At 37.5% G+C, this 17155-nt stretch overlaps 1 protein-coding gene across 2 annotated transcripts in view; it reads right to left on the bottom strand.

Annotated features, from left to right (window-relative positions):
• Window positions 1-8: 8 nt before the first annotated feature.
• Window positions 9-17155, bottom strand: part of camsap2b (calmodulin regulated spectrin-associated protein family, member 2b) — a 55114-nt gene continuing 37967 nt past the window's right edge. The window contains exons 5-18 of one of the 2 annotated variants that reach the window (XM_079613837.1): window positions 16644-16785; window positions 13946-14085; window positions 11921-12011; window positions 11751-11835; window positions 11638-11663; window positions 11341-11410; window positions 11014-11250; window positions 8731-10462; window positions 6652-6788; window positions 5999-6219; window positions 5309-5405; window positions 3572-3681; window positions 2540-2658; window positions 9-2156 (exon numbers count right to left, since the gene is read on the bottom strand). In XM_079613837.1, coding sequence (XP_079469963.1) covers window positions 1860-2156; window positions 2540-2658; window positions 3572-3681; window positions 5309-5405; window positions 5999-6219; window positions 6652-6788; window positions 8731-10462; window positions 11014-11250; window positions 11341-11410; window positions 11638-11663; window positions 11751-11835; window positions 11921-12011; window positions 13946-14085; window positions 16644-16785 — 3504 coding nt within the window. In that variant the 3' untranslated portion in view covers window positions 9-1859. The remainder of the gene's footprint in view (window positions 2157-2539; window positions 2659-3571; window positions 3682-5308; window positions 5406-5998; window positions 6220-6651; window positions 6789-8730; window positions 10463-11013; window positions 11251-11340; window positions 11411-11637; window positions 11664-11750; window positions 11836-11920; window positions 12012-13945; window positions 14086-16643; window positions 16786-17155) is intronic. The other variant, XM_079613838.1, reaches the window with a different exon arrangement.

Genomic DNA, 17155 nt, shown 5'->3' with positions numbered 1-17155 from the left:
CACAACACAAGATAAAATACTGATATTTTATTCCAAATTCATTGTTCATGGGTTTAAACATTGTCCTTTTTTATGTGGTAATTTATACAATTAAATTTCAAGTTTAACTGACCATTCCAAAACCATAGTTTGATTTTTTTTCATAATTGTTTGATTTACTTCTTATTTTTTTTAGTGAATCTAAAGTAGTCCGACTCCCCAATGAACCATTCTTGTGAGTCTTTATTTTTAGAAAATCTGAATGCATACAGCACGGTCACTGTAATCTGACTCTTAAACGTATGACTCTTATGAACCGGTTCTTTTTAGTGAATCAAAGCGCGACCAATGAAGTCCAACTCTCTAATGAATTAATCTTATTAGCTGGTTCTTTTTAGTGAATCAAACACAAGTCAAACGCTTTCAAATAAATTCGAGACGTAACTGTTATTATTGAATTTTCATACCTTAAATAAACACAATATGCTTATCAGTAATTTTCATAAATAACTTTCTCGATTCCCTTCTATACCCAAAATTACTCACAAACTCATGAATGATGTTATATTAAGTAGACAACAATATTGAATCATAACACAAGGAAAAAAGGGGTCAAATATGTCAATATTTTGGATGTAAATCTGTATTTATGTTAAGGTTAACATTCAAATACAAACAGACAAAGCATATGATGAACAAACGAAGCGGACATGACCTGAAAAAAAGATTAGACAGCGTGTGGAAATGAACATCTCTCAGAACAGCTTTTTATCACTGACCCATACTTGCACCTGTTAAACATCTTTTTCATATGAAAAATATCAGTAATATTCAATGGCTTAAAAAATATGCTTAGTATGTAAAACTATATCTGTACAGCATCAATAAATTCAAACGATGATTTACTTGTTAAAAATAACAAATATCTTTCGATTCTTTTGCACCAGAAGACAAAATGTCTTACTAGACAACAGCCTGACCAAATATCCCAGCTCTTTAAAATGCATTTCATAATTAAAAATGAGTAACAACATCATTTATCAATAATACTCACCGTCTCTTTGAAAGCTTCATTATATGATATTCAATATCTCAGTTTCTCCTCTGTATTATTTATATGGATTTTTTCACTACTCAGTCAGTTAACTGATCTGTCTCTCTAAAATGTATGTTTCAAACATACATGGCACACAGATATTCTAGGCCGTGACACGAGTGATTGCAACATGTCTAGGGACGTATAATTCTAAAGCTATAATGTTTAGTTTTGGTCCTCAACTTCATCAGTTAAAGGCCCCATCATTCCTTTTCCATGACAGATATAGAGCAACACGAGTGTGTTCATTTTGTAGAGTCTTGAGCGAACCACTCTTACTGTAGCTAATTTTACGTTTAAAGTTCTTCTGGAGAAACAGATGTGCAAACAAGAATTACGAATCCTACCCAAAATATAAAAACACAGACATCAAATTAAGCAAAAAAAGTCAGTTTCTGAGATTCCAGTACATTAAATGCTTCTTCAACTGCATGTCCTTCTGAAAAGTTAGGCTTCAAGTGTAGTATGTCCCTAATATTCTTTTACACCTGCATTTCCACAAACACAAAAGAAGCAGATTGTGTACGATGTTCATAAACTCAGTAACTGTGCGTTAAGCATTGCATAAAAGACACGACAAGACAAGCATAAGGCCACAAAATTGAACATGTTTGAAATAAAAGTTGGGTAAAAGCGCATCCGTCAGTGCTGCAAAGACTGTAGAACAGAGGGTCTCAAATTCGCCACAAAAGACCATCCAACAAAGCCTGCAAAAGTGTTTTCGTTACATTCAGGATGTGCGTTATAATGTCCGATGGGCAGGAACACCAAGTGAGCTGTGAACTTATTTGAGGAGTTTTTTGGGTGTGATTTGCTTCTTGTACTGCCAGAGGTGGCTGTAGATGGTGATGGCATCCACACTGGCTGACATGGTCTTGGCGGGGATTTTGCTGAACTGTTTCTTATCCGAGCTGTATTTGTAAAGGTTCTCGATCATTTTGGGCGTGATGGTCTTGGGCCCGATGCCAGCTAGCTTGTTGATCTCCTCCGCTTCTGGATAATATGAGTACAGAGAGCGAAACTGGCAGCCAGAGTCTCGGAACAGAATTAGAAAGCTGTTGGCTTCGGTTTTCTCCATTTCCTGGGAAAATAAATTAATATTTACAATATATGTAATGATTATTATTTCCCTTCAGGCTTAAATTTATAATCTAGCCCTTTATACCAAGTAAATCAAGAATTATTTAAAATGGACTGATGTCATTTCTATATATTCCACAGTTCCAGGGTAAAAATGTTTTTGTTTTTTTAATGAATTTATATTTAAAAATAAATAAATATTATAAATAAATATAATAAAATTTCATTTAAAGAATAATAATACAAATTAATTCACTACATCAATTAAACTAAAATACAATTGAGCTTCTCAAAATATTACAGTTTTTAGATTAGCATTAAACTGCACGCAGATCAAAACTGATTTTCTACATAATTCTTTTTTTGTAACATTTTTCCCCTCACCTCCAGGATTTTGTTCTTCTGTCCTTCATTGACGCGGCCCGCGAGGCAGCAGTGAGCCAGTGCGTTCTGGATGATGTATTTATTTGATTTAGCACTGGGCTCCTTGTACAACTTTGGCCCTAGAGAGGAAGAGAAATGAGAATTAGAGGAAGCGATCAACATTTGTGAGCAGACTACTGTTGAGTGTTTGAAAAGTTATGCCATTTATAAGGGTCAGTACATTTATATATGTAATTCCATCCATTTTAAAAGCCAAAGTTCAGTGTATTCAGTTTAATGTTGGAGTAAAGTGTATATTACTGCATAAAATCTGTTTGTAGCTGATAAAATACTGTAAACACGTTCTTTTCTTTCTTCTGCATCAAAATGTTTGTTTAAATGTAATTATTCAAACATTTTAAATCGGTAAATCGTTTTTGCAGTTCATTAAAACAAATTAAGTATTACAAATTAATTGAAAAATGTACAAACACTACATGTACTGTATATTATTGTTCAAAACTTTAGGGTCAGTAATGCCCCCCACCATTATTCAGAATGGACACATTAAATTGATCAAAAGTGACAGTAAAGACATTTATAATGTTACAAAATATTTCTATTTCAAATCAATACTGTTATATTCAAGTTTCTACTCACCAAAGCATCCTAAAAAAAGTGTCACGATTTCCACAAAAATAACAATAAGCAGCAAAACTGTTTTCAACATTGATAAAAAGAAACGTTTCTTGAGCACCAAATGTTTATTGAACTGAAAATGTGCCTTTCCCATTACAGGAATAAATTACATTTAAAAATGTATAAAAATAGAAAAGTTATTTTAAAAGGTAATAATATTTAATATTAATAATTTTCACAATTTTACAGTTTCAAAAACATTACAAAATCTTACTGACGGCAAACTTTTCAACAGTGGTATCTAAATGAGCAAGTCATACAAAGTGCATGCTTGCATAATAATGCAAAAAGTTGAAATAGTTTTGGAATATAGAATGTGCCACTGTCTGCAGGACTGTCATGTCACCTGCCCACCTGTGTATTCTGTGTTAGATGCTGCAGATGATGTTGATTCGAGCTCCCAGTTCTCCCCGTTTCCACTTACTGATGGACACGGTGACAAAAAGCCCTCTGCAGACTCCGGCCTGAGAATAAACAAACACACACTGCAAACATCTCTTTAATAAAGACCGAGGTACTAATTTAACAGGTAGGCCCTTATTGAAGGCTGGAAAATCACAGAAGCGAAGCATGGATGGAGCAGACATAGGCTACTCATTGCATCATGCATCAAGTTTCCGGCGCCAAATAAAGTCCAGAGTGGAAGCAAAAATGCTGCACGACTTGTCATAGAAATAGCCAATCAGAACAGATGTGAAGTCTTTATACAGTGATGCCGAGCATGCTTCTGTAGCACTGAGATGTCAACCAAATGGATAGACAAATCCATGTTGCTTGTCATTTTTTCAGTTGCAGCAGGATTGGATAGAAACTAACATGGAGGAGACAGAATTTACATTCTCACTTGTTTATGACATTGGACCTGGTTAATACACAATGCCACACTGAGGCCCAGTTCACACCTGGTATTCGGCTGCAGTTTGGTCGGATCACGCTAAATACAGGTGTAAACGGGGTCTAAAACGTTTTGAGCTTGTCCACTTTCGGCCACTTCCAGAGGTAGTCTAAAAAACGCATTCGACCGGATTGCTTTCTTGTGTAAACGCTCATGTGGTCGTATGCTTTCAAACAGTCAAAAAAGACTTAAACGTTATGGCAAGCACGCTAGCCATATGGGATTTAAACTTTGTCGGCTGGAGACCCAAGTTTGGATTGAAGACGGAAAATGTACCAAGCACAATGTTCTCTCACCGTTCCTGATTTCTAACACACACTCACAGCTTTCGCCGTGGACTTGCGGCTGTCAGAGCAGAAACGAAAGCTGCTGCTCTCTGAATGTTTTTCCGTAGTCTCCTTTCGCATTCATATGTAAATTGCTTGAGCTTATTTTGTCCATTAGATTGAAAGATCTGAAAAACCCATACACCCGCCCATACACTCACATTAGAAATCAGGAGAGAAGTGTTTGAAAGTGGACAAAAGAGACGGATTCAAATACCAGGTAAAACGGGAATGTCTCTACCTCGACTACTTGTGATCCGATCGGCCAAAACGCATCTTAATACCGGCTGTAAACAGGGCCTCATAAACAATTGCTTAAAAAATGTGCCATTTTCTGTTGCTGCAATGATAAAAGTAGCTGATAAAAAAAACACCATTGCAAAGAAACATGAGAATCACAAGAAAATCAAGTAAACTAAAAAATATTGATCGTTCAATAACATATATGATTCAAAGATGATAATTATATACGTTTATTACGTTCCACCAATATGCTGATGAACCAGTGAACTGATCTGTCCAAGCGAATGAGTTTGTTCAGCGCCCAAGCTGAAATGACCGTCAGCACTGTGAGGTAATGACATGTTTGTGATGCTGTCTGCAAACTGACCTTCCCTTTCTCCCTTTAGGGGAGCTCAGAAAGAAACACAGATTGCCAGGGGACAGTCTGCTTCCTCTGAGCAACCAGCACAGAGAAAACACAGAGATACCAAAGACAGAGGGAGGAGGACAGAAGGTTATGAACACGACCCGTCTCACAGCAATAGAGATGTGTGCCATTTGTGATCACGACAATAACTAATCATTAATTTCTCTGCTTTTGAATGATCTTTCACAGGGAAGGTAATAGTGAATTGGACATGGTCTCACCTAGATGTCCTCTTATCTGATTGGAGGCTCTCATTGTCTGCCAAGTTAAGGGAGGCGAGTGATAAGCTAGACACGGAATATCCACGAGGCCGTGACCCTGAACACACAAATACACATATTTGCATTATGCATACACATAATTTGCATACATTTTCATTTAGAAGCCAGTTTCAAAAGCTCTCTGGATATCACAACAGCAAATGAAATGTGGAATTTTAATATTATTACAAATATAAATATTTGATTACAAAATAAAAAACATAGGTATATTATTAGTGATTAATATTATAACAAAAATATAAAATGTTAAATAAATTATTATAATATTAAATAAATTAATTATAAAAATATTAAATTCATTTTATAATATTATTAAAATAATATATATTATTAAAACATAAACACTTCATAAAAAATACAAATATATTAATAATTATTAATATAAAATAATTAGAATACATTTTTTATATTTTAAAAATATTAATATTTTATACAAAATTAAAAATATAGAAATAATATTAATATTCTTAATATTATAAATATAATTAGAATATTATTATTGATTAAAATTATTTTAAATGATTAAATTAATATATTGAAGTTTAGTAAGCAGAGACTATAAAAAAGTAAGCCATTCGTAGGTTCATATCTTTATGGCTCTGTCACAGCAACACTGATTCCCCATCGAACCTGTGGCTGCCCGTGCTGGAGGTTTCGGAGACTCCATGATGTCTCTGTGCATAGATTTGGGGCGTGGCTTCTTTTGCTTGACACCAGGGGGGCGGGGCTTAATGACACTGTCCATGTCATCCATCAGTTTCAGCTGCTTCTTCCTCATATATTCATTTCTTATAAACTCTCGTCTCGCCTTCTCTTCTTCCTTCTTCACAAGATCCTCTTCCGCTTTCATTCTGATCAAGGAAGCAGAGACTTCATGCATTTCGAGCAAGTTTACAAGTGACTTTTAGAAACCATTTAAGACTCCTTTAAATACAGAAGTAAAACAGGTGAATGTTGCATGGAGTTTTAGGAAATATAGGAAATTATTACATTAGATTACTATGTATCTATTGTTATACTGCTGCATGTAAATGAAAAAAATAGTTCCCATGCTTAAAAAAAAAACCTTTTTGTGCGATTTTAGCACAAATAAATAGAGTTATATATTGAATAAATGTAAAATAGTTACAACTATAATTGATATTATATTTTAAATAGGCCTAGTGTGTATATTGATTTCTGTGAACATGAGCTGATGAATTAGTTGTGCTATCTTTGATTGTGTGACTTTGTTTTCTCCGATCATGTCATTTTCTATTGTTGTGTTGTGTTGTTTTTCATACCGTGCTGCTTCTTTCTTCTGTTCGATCTCGGCCTCCTGTTGCTGTTTCTTCATCTGCATCTCTTTCTCCCTCCGCAGCCTTTTCTCCATCAGAGCTGCTTTTTTCTGTGCAACATCCTCCTCTCCCTTCAGGTCGTCCTGAGTCACAGCAACACAAACAAACAATTATTCAGTCTGACACAGAAGCTCAAGTGCAGCTGGCTGTATGAGGCAATGTCTCTCACAGAACATTGTGATGTGCTTCATGAAGAAAACAACAACACATTTTTAAAACACAAAATGTTCATTTCAAATGGAGTGTTTACTTGAGATGAATTAAAAAGACAAACAAAGACACTTGTTGAAGCTCCTGAACAGAGAAACATATGCTGTCACAACCATTTATATCAATATATACACATTATATGGACCCTTTTCACAGACTGTGATGACAAGAGTATCAACATCGCAAATCGAGTAAAGATTTTTATATATAAAAAAAAAAATTTGAATGAATGAATGAATACAAGTTTATAACGCTATACTTTGTTCTATATTACTTGGACAGTAAATGACAAAAATGTAATTAATGCTGAGCCAAGGGTGTTTATAATACAACGACTGAGAAAGTGACGGCAAATATGACATCTTTCTCTCCTCTAACCAATGTAATCAGTCTCTATATTTTTTCCTCTCGTTTGGAAAGTCTGCTATTGAAGATATTGAGAATACAAAAATTATATTTGCTGTCGTCGCGTGTTCACTATTATAGAAGTTTACCCAACAGTGACGACGTCCGCTTCTGAGAACCCCTGAAATGTGAAATGGGTTTATTATTTACTCTGAACCGTGGTGCATTTGCATCATCAAAGCTGCAGCTGTTTACTCCTGTTGCTTGGTAATGATGATGCAGGAGAAGGCAGCAAAATGCATGCCATTGCTCACCTCACTTTTATATTTTTGTTTTTGAACCTTTGGTTTTGTTTTCAAAGCGTTAACACATAACGGCACTTGCATCTATCTACCTCGAATGTACTGAAATTATTCAAAAAAAGTCCATTCTTGTTAAAGGCGAGCAGAAATAACATATACATTTTCTTTGCTCACACTGCATCAGTTACGCTTGTCAATAAAAATAAAAGTACCCTTAGAGAAAAATTAAATAAATAAATAAATTATAATATTGGGGCCGATTAAGTGTTTTTTGTACTGATCGGTATTGGCTTTCCTAAGCCTGATCCTTAATTTTATGTCAGCTGTCATGTACAGTAAATGGCAGTATGCACCTTCAATTGGGTTGCCAACCACCATTAAAGGCAAAAAAGAAGCTAGAGTGTGTGTGCTTGATGCGCAAGAATCAATGAGGTCTGTTCTAGCGTGTCACACACACACACACACACGTTCGACCTTCCGTGTTTAGTAGATCTGATGCGCACTTTTGTAACAAAACTTTTTGTAAAGCTATGGGTTGCGTCCAGCCTCGGACTTGACTGACAGACAGGCATTCTGACACCGCGAGCTTCATGCTTCCTAAATCTTAAATCCACATATTTTTATTTTTGTTGCAATTATTCTGCTTTGAGAGAGAGAGAGAGAGTTAATTACTGTAGTAATTGTTATATTGGAATTAAAATCTGAAAAAGGATGCCCCTTTTTTTTACATTTAAGCCCCTAAGAAACTGCACATCCCTGTATACATTGGATTGATTTTAATAAATTTTATGTACACTAGGAAAACACAAGTATCGGATCAGAACTCTGTATCGGCAGATACTCAATATTCAATTACTCGGATCGGATTGGAGGCACAAAAAACTTGATCGGGACATCCCTAGTTTTTACGCGTACAATAAGGGTATGAGTACAGTGACAATTTCATCATCAGCATAGTATCTGCATACTGTACGTGAATGGTCACATTTTTCTAACTGGACATACAATGTACTCTTAGCTAGCATGCTATCAGAAAGGTGCGTTTGGTGCGTATACAAAGCATTTGGGCCAAAACTGAAGTATACTTTGAGCTTCAGTTATTTAGGCAGATGTTCTCTATATGTGCTTTCTGCTCTCCCTACTTTGTATGTAAATATCTAAGTCTCACCTTGTAGAAGAAGCCACAGCACATCTTCTGGTCTGGTCCAGTCTCTGTTTCTCTGTTGCTCTCCAGGTCATGCCCATCTAGAGGCTTTAGAATAGAGAGAGGAACCTCAATCAGATCCTTCTTCTCTTGCGACTCTTCTTCATTTGTGTTCCCACTTGCCGTTTCCGTCGAACGGTCCATTGTCGGATGAGAAAGAACCTCAGATGTTGGCGAATTCATGTTTCTATCGTGTTTTGCTTCTTCCTGCTTAGAGTTCACCTGAGCAGACGATGGACTTGAAGGCCCCTCGTCATGTCCCAAGTAGGCAAATGAGCTGGTCTGCATCTGGCTGGGCAAGAAACGCCTAAGTCGAGGCAGGCTGTCCACCGACTGCTGCGTGTTGAGCATGCGGCTGAAGGGAGTCACCTTCAGGTCGTTAGGCCTTGGCGTTCGTGGCGTCCTTGCATGGAAAGACGCGGACTTCCTTTTGATCATAGAGGGTGAACGGTGTGATGTGCGTGGCGAGCCGGTGGATGACAAAATGGGGGAGAGTGACCCGACCGAACCTCGGCCCACTACACTGCTGCTGCGCAACTCACGCAGCTGTTTGCGTGGCGCCGGGTCCGGCGGCGGAATCACCCAACTCTGGTGATCGCGCATCTGCATGATGCGTTCCTGCTGCTGTGCCAAACGCTGCATCTCCGACTGTAGGAAGTTCAAAGACGTGTTCAGGCGCTCGATGGATCGGTTGTACTCTGCCAAGTCCACCTCCACGGCTGCTTCCTCCAGGGGTGATTTCGGCGGGGCACCATCTGGTCGACATCTCTCCAGTCTGGAATTGGAGTCATTCAAATTCAAGGGTGACTTCAGAGGTTGAGAGTCACTGATCTCTTTTTCTTGACCATCTGGTCCTTTGCTGTCACCCCCTAGTGGCGACACGACTCCTTTACGCCTGACCACGTTAAGGAAGGCGGTCCTGCCCATGCGCTGCCGGTGACGTGTGAAAGCCTCTTCAACTTTCTTCTTCTGCGCCTCAATGGCTCTGCGTTTCTCTTCCAGCTTCATCTTCAACTGCACCATCTCTGACGCCAACAGTTGCGAGGGATCACGAGGGGAAGTGATGCGAGCAGGACTGCGTGCGTCAGGAGTAATTGAGCGAACCGTTCCTGTCGCTCCTGGGGTTGAGACGTTTAGCTCGCCACTCTCAGGAGTGTTACCGCCACTACCGCTGCTACGGCCATCCCCGTGGTTCAGTTTACGAAATTTCTGTTCGGCGAAGCTGGTCATGCGAACTGCAGAACCCAATGAGGAGGCCATGCTGGTGGCCAGGGAACGCATTCCCAAAAGGCTTGGACACGGGCTGTCGGCCGTCTCCGGAAGTGGGCAGGAACGAGCTTCATGGTCCTGGTCCATGTCCGAGTAGTCCTTCAGGGACGAATCCTCATCCTGTCCATCCTGGATGTCCTCGGTACGGACATGGATTCCAGTGTCCATGTCAGTAGAGGTGGAGTTTATGTCTGCCTCATCTGCTCTGACCTTGGAAAGCGAGTCCTCGGAATCGTTTGAGTCAGTGCCGGAGTTGTGGGAAGATGGGTTGTGCAGGAAAAAGGCACTGTCTCCAGATGGGGGCTGCAAGCTGCTGTGGGGTTGTTCCGAGTCATGGATAATCTTCAGGGCTTCTTCTATACTAGGAGTGTTGGGCTGAGGGTCATACGAAGGGCTGAGGTTATCTCCTGACACGCCATTTGAGTACCTGAAACATGGGATATTCATTCAATTATAGTGAACTCTCAAGATTTAGATAACTTACTTCAAAATAAAACAGCTTGACAATAAACATAATAAAACTAACATTTCTTTAATATGTTTATTGTTGAGCATTAAAATGTAATACCGGTAATCTTTTTTAAAGATTAATATCATTAAAGGGATAGATACTTGAAAAATGTTAATGGTTAATTTAAAATTATGTCATTATTTCTCTCCCTTATGACTTTCTTTCTTCCAAGAAATACAAAAGTAGAACTTTAATAAAAAATTTAGAAAACACCTGATGGCAAAAATGACAAAAAAGGCACCATAAAAGTAGTTCAAATGACTATTGTTAAATTAAACACAATATATTTCATGTCTTCTGAAGACATATGAGCATAAGCGCATCCAACATCCATCCCTGTTCACATTTATTTTACATTCGCCCAAACCTCTCCTTTTGAGTTGAAAAAAATCAGGGTGAGTAAATGCTACATAAAGGGCAAAGGAAAAAAAAGGGAAAAAAATAACAAATAAAAATGAAAGATGTACCCAGTGTAGTTTCCCAGACGATGTCTGCTAGATTTCTCATTGTCCTCCTCGTGTATTTTGCTGTCGGCGTTCCCGTTAACGGGCTGGAAAGAAAGGTTCCTCCGCATTCCTCGGGCTGCATGGTGGACTTTGAAACACAAACCTTCTGTGCTCGCCGATCGGTTCAGTCCACGTCTTGAAGATGAACTCGTGCTGTCATCAAGTGGAATCTCAAATGATATCCCATGCGCTGAAGACCTGAGGTGAAGACAAATAATTATATATCTGAAGCATGTAAAGACAGAGTAAGAGAGTGAAAGGGATAGAGAGTTAGGATAGGGCGCAGACCGTTTCTCTTTTGGCCATGTCCCCACACATCCGTCCACATATGACATGGATGATGACTGCCTGAAAACTGCTGTGAAAGAAAGAAATACCATTAACTTTCCTGCAACAGCAAGTAAATGTTTACAGTTAAATAAAAGCCTAATTTTCATTTATTCCATGCATTCAAGCTATAAATTGTATCACTGTGATCGCTGTGAATGGAACCTATTGCTTGCTAGAGCCATGTTTTAGCAGTTGAGCTACAGCATACACATAAAACTAAAGAGGAAAAAATGACTCCATTTTTTAAAGTCTTACCTGAATTGTCATTTTCAGGTTGTGACCTATAGGACGAAATAGTTTGAAATATAATTTCTTGCATAAAATCATGATAAATGAAACCTCAAACTTGCATTGTAATAAAGACAAACCTAGACTGCTCTGGACTGCCTGGTCTTTGGATCAGGTTTTGTTTGGGTACGGGAGCCAGATTATTGGACTGGGATGCGTCAAAAGCTAAAAAAGAAAATATATTAAACATAGCGTTTACCAAATGCATAGCATGAACACCAGACATAACACCCAATGAGACGGACCTTACCTTTGGTATTGACTGTGCGGGGCTGAACAAAAGATGGTTTCACAACTTCACACCACCAGAATAGCTCTGCCATAAACACAAGGTAGTTACTCTGAAACACAAACAGAGGTTAATATTAATTAGGAGAAAAAGATACAGATCAAAGAAAGAGGAGAACTGAAGATACCTACATGGATGAATTTTGGACAATCTCTTGAATCTTGCAAAAATAAATAAATGAAGGGTCTGATGCTGCTCATGTAATGTTGTTCTATAACCACAAGGTCCCACTGTTCTCCTTTAGATAGAGATTGAGCCTTTACTAACTTCATGACTAGTGTATTCAAAAATAAATTATAGCATACTGCTTGCTATGGATATACAATAAATATTTTCTTCGATTTAAAAAATGTAAAAACATTGTCCAATGATCTTTTTACATTGCATATTGAGTTCAACAAATGGCCGCGTCCAGCTATTATTTCAGAAAAAAAGCTTTCTTTAATCCAGGTTTGTGTAAATGATGCATCAATTTAGAGGGTCATCTGTTGATGTATTCATCGGACATCAACACATTCTGTTGTGAAGGAAACAGAATTGTGCAAGTTTAAGCTATTGAAATACTATAATAACTGAACAAAATGCACTTTAAATAGTGTATAGCCTAATATAGTGTATTTATTGAAAGAAACAGCACAGCAGCCATGAGAAGAGTCTCTTTCAGTGCATTAAAGGGTCTTCTGACCCGACATGAGGAACAAAGCAACCGGGGCAGCCTGACACGAACAGAACAGACCCAGAACTCTCTGCAGATTTATTCAGTCCTGACACATTTATTTCACCACAGTTAAGGGCTGTTAGCCTCATGAAAAAGGCCTCATTTAGTGTAATCACAACATTTAAGGCTTAAATGACCAAAGAAATCAGATGTACCTTTGTTTTACTGGAGAGTTTGTGATTGGCTGAAACAACCGACAAGCATTTTAACCTGGTTTACATAATCGACCACAGACTCAATCCACGACTGCCCAGTTGGAAAATATAACACATTTTGCAAAAAAAAAATTATATTGGCTGGTGTCATGATGGTGGCTATGTGAGGTAAAGGCTACACATGGAGTGTGTTTATCTAGACAAACTGCTTCACTAACATAACTGTCTGAGGCGATCCACATGGCAGCGCTCTCCCACACACAAACTATGACTCAGTCATTCCAAACGGTCAGATTTAAAACACGCACTGGTCATTTTTCCCATCCTGCATCAGCCCTGCTGAAATTCCCTGTAATACTCCAGTGATCACTCATTCATGGTCTCGAACTAAAAAAGGATATTCAGTGGAAAATCACCACAGAAAGTGCCCAGATTCCGTATCCTAGAAACCATACAAAGTTTGCAACACTGAACCAAATGGGAAACACGCATCCTACTCATTGTTGAAACATCTGAGAAACTTCAGATACTAAATCATACCAGAAAAGACAAGCAATACAAATTTCCACTGGTTAGTTAGCTTACATATTATTGTCTTCAGTAATATGGTGGTATAAAATCAGCACACAAAAATAAATTGTCATGCAACACACCATAATGGTCACCCAAAATTTAAACTGTCATCATTTACTTATCCTCATGCTCCAAACCTGTATGACTTCCTTTCTTTTGTGGAATACAAAAGAAGATATTTTGAAGAATGTCGGTAACCAAACAGTCTTGGTGGCCACTGACTTCCATTGTATGGACAGTGGACAAAAACAACAACAACAACAACAACAACAACAACACAGACATTTCTCAATATATCTTTGTTTCACAGAAGAAAGAAAGTCATACAGGTTTGGAATGAAATAAGGATAAGTAAATGATGACACAATTTTTGAGTGAACGATCCCTTTAAGAAAGCACAGATCTCCTCAATAAGCCAAACAATTTGTCAAGATGATCTATCGATCAAAATAAATCTATCAATCGATCTTTCAGTAAAATGGTATCAGTGAAGAGAAGTGAAGAAGTGAAGAAGTGCTGCACGTGGACGTCAGGCTTTACCTTGATGGTGCTGGAGGCGTACAGCATATCCTCCAGGGTGAAGTGACAGCAGTTGCTGAGGTTTTCCCTGCAGAACTCCTGGATCAGCTGGAGATTGTACAGACTGTCAGCCAATGACATTGTTTCTTTGATACAGATATCTGGATGGGGAGGGAACAAACCACAGAACAGCCAATGACGTTATGAATTAATCTGAGGAGGCAGAGACAGAACACAAGTAGAAGCCAATGGAGTTTTTGAGGGCGGGAACAGAATGCGTGATGTAATAAACAGAATCCTCCGAGTCACGGGGTGGGGATGTGTTTATGTTTGAATAACTGCTCTTCTGTTCTCTCTCAAACTTCCATTCACACACTCTTAATCACTCTGTTTATTCCTTTCACTCATTTCTTCTTCCACCCTGATGTACCCACATTGGTATCAAGAAATGGTAACACTTTATTTTACAGTGTCCTTGTTACATATGTTACATGTACTTACTAAAGTAATAACAATAAATTATACATAAATACATGCAGCTAACCCTCAACCAAACTCTAATCCTACCCTAACCCTATGGTAAGTACATGTAGTTAATTATTATTACTCAGCACTTAAATATATAATTACACTGTAACAATGGCGCCTAAAATAAAGTGTAATCCAAGAAATTAACAGTTTTATCCAGCAAGGATGCATTTAATTGAATCAAAAAATCCTGAAAAAAATGTATCACGGTTTTATACATTTAGTATAATCAGCACAACTGTTTTCAACACTGATAATAATAAGAAATATTTATTGAGCACCAAACCAACATATTAAAATGATTTCTGAATGATCATGTGTATTTTTTCATTGTAATAATTTTTCACAATATCACAAAATTACAGTTTTACTATATTTCTGATCAAATAAAATGCACCCTTGGTGAGCGTAAGAGACTTTTTTAAAAACGCCTTCAAAATCTTACACCAAACAGTGTAATTGAGAGGATTTTGTAGGACAACTTATTTTCTTTTAAGCAAAGTTTAGTCACTTTTTTTTAAAGTCAGAGACAGTGTCCTTCAGCTGACCCTGAATATTTGAACATTGTTACGCTCCTGTCATGGGGGACTTCAGAGAGAATTTAGTGGATAATGTAGTTTTCCTGATGCTGTGTGTGTGTGTGTGTGTGTGTATACGTCTGTTATCTACAGGGCCAGAGCAGGGGCAGAGTATTTTGTTGAGGCTTTATCTGTACAGGCCTCTGTTGGAGGGTATGTACTCAACTACACCTCTCAATGAAACAAAATGAAGACACTTCTTTCTGACTAAAATACTGTATCTTATAGGCCAATTTCCAGGAAAAGTCTAGTCTACACACTACACAAGAAACTTTCTCAGTCTTAGTACAAGATTAGAAAAGCACTCCTAATTGTGTAGTTTCATGTCAGAGATGTGGTCTAGCAGTGTCATGCATGCTATATCAAAAGATATCAAAATAAACAGGATTTAAGTGCAGCAGTCTAGCGTTTAAAAACAAAGTTGACAAAATACTCAGAGAACTCTTGACTAGAGACACGGCAACAGAACAACCAAACTTCATTAGACGAGATCGGACAAAGAAATGAAACAGAGGGCTAAAATAACAGAGTGAACTAATCAAGCAAAACAACATCAGGTGCACACTAATCAATCAGTAACCAAGATGACAGATGAGATGGAAAAACTCTAAAAAATTCTATGATACAATAAGCGTTGGTGCTCATGCTGGTGACATAAATTTAAGTCCAACTCATGGCACTTCCCAATCCTGACATTCTCCTCAAAAAATTAAATAAATTGTAATAAAAAAATATTTAAATTATTTATTAAAAGTTTACCCAAAAAATGCAAAATCCGTTATCATTAACTCCACATAAATTGATGTCTGTTCCTAATGCAAAGCTACTGTATAGATTCAGAAGACCTGAAATACAGAGCATACATAATATATGCACTACTTTTTGGTACTTTTTAGAAAAAAATACAGCCCCTGGTCACTGGAAAAAACAACTTAATTCCCCCCTACTTTTAAAACTACTACTTTTGTGTTTTAAGGAAGAATCAGGGTGAATTTTCATTTTGGGTGAGCTATACCTTTAAATTAGAGAGAAAGTCTACAATAAAACCAACCACTCATGGTCCCAGAACCACTCAGTGCTGTCAATCGATTAAAAAATTTGTATTAACTAAAACTAGTTCTAGAACTAAAAACTAGATTAATCACAATTAAAATTATATTAACACTTATTAACAGTTAATCTCCAGATTGATGTAGAAACAACATAAAGACAGCACATTTTAAATACTTGTTTAATGGCATATTTTTATGAATGAAGGCCAGTATCACTGATCTGATAATAATACAGCTACTGATGTCTCGATAAAAATAACCGATCGTTTAGCTGGACAAGACCCTTATTTCTCGATTGGGATCGTGTAGAGACATTGAAGCTGCATTGAGACGGACAGTTGAACCTTCTTTGAACATTGGAATATTTGGTTTCCGTTGAAGTCCATTCTGTGCGGAAAAATCCTAGAATGTTTTCCTCAAAAACCTTAATTTCTTTTCGACTGAAGAAAGAAAGACATGGATATTTGGCATGACATCGGGGTGAGTAAATGATCAGCAAAACATTTTTTGAATGTGAACTAATCCTTTAAAGTAATCCTTTAGAGTTTCCAGCAGCAGTACCTTCCAGTGGCACAGCATCAGGACAGTAGAAGTGCAGCAGTGCAGCCAGAGCGCAGCCATCTGTGTTGTCCTTCAGGATATTGTCCACCAGGGGGAGACAAAGAGCCAGACGTGCTTTAGAGTCTTCTTTCCTGTACCGCTCCTGTGGATTACACACACAGAATGATTGCCATGACAGCAAGATTGTTAAAATGCATCATAAAGGGAAACGCACACACAAAATTACTTAATTAAATTAAATATATTATTATATATGTACATATATTAAATTACTTATATAGTGATAGGCCAGGTGTGCATTAGCCATAGACTGTAAAGGCATTAACCAGATTGTAAGAAAAATGAATGCAAGGAATATGAGATCACTGCAAAAATCTGATATCTTGTTATTTGATCTCTATAAGCAAACCTTAACCATCTCTCCAACTTAGCACTTCATCTCTAGTTTATAATCTCGACTTTCTGATATTTGTGCTTGGCTGAAAAGATTTTATGGGTTGGGTGTGTTTGAG

Source organism: Phoxinus phoxinus (assembly GCF_949152265.1).
Source record: "Phoxinus phoxinus genome assembly, chromosome: 5".
NCBI lineage: Eukaryota > Metazoa > Chordata > Actinopteri > Cypriniformes > Leuciscidae > Phoxinus > Phoxinus phoxinus.
This window is presented reverse-complemented; position numbering and strand designations above follow the sequence as displayed.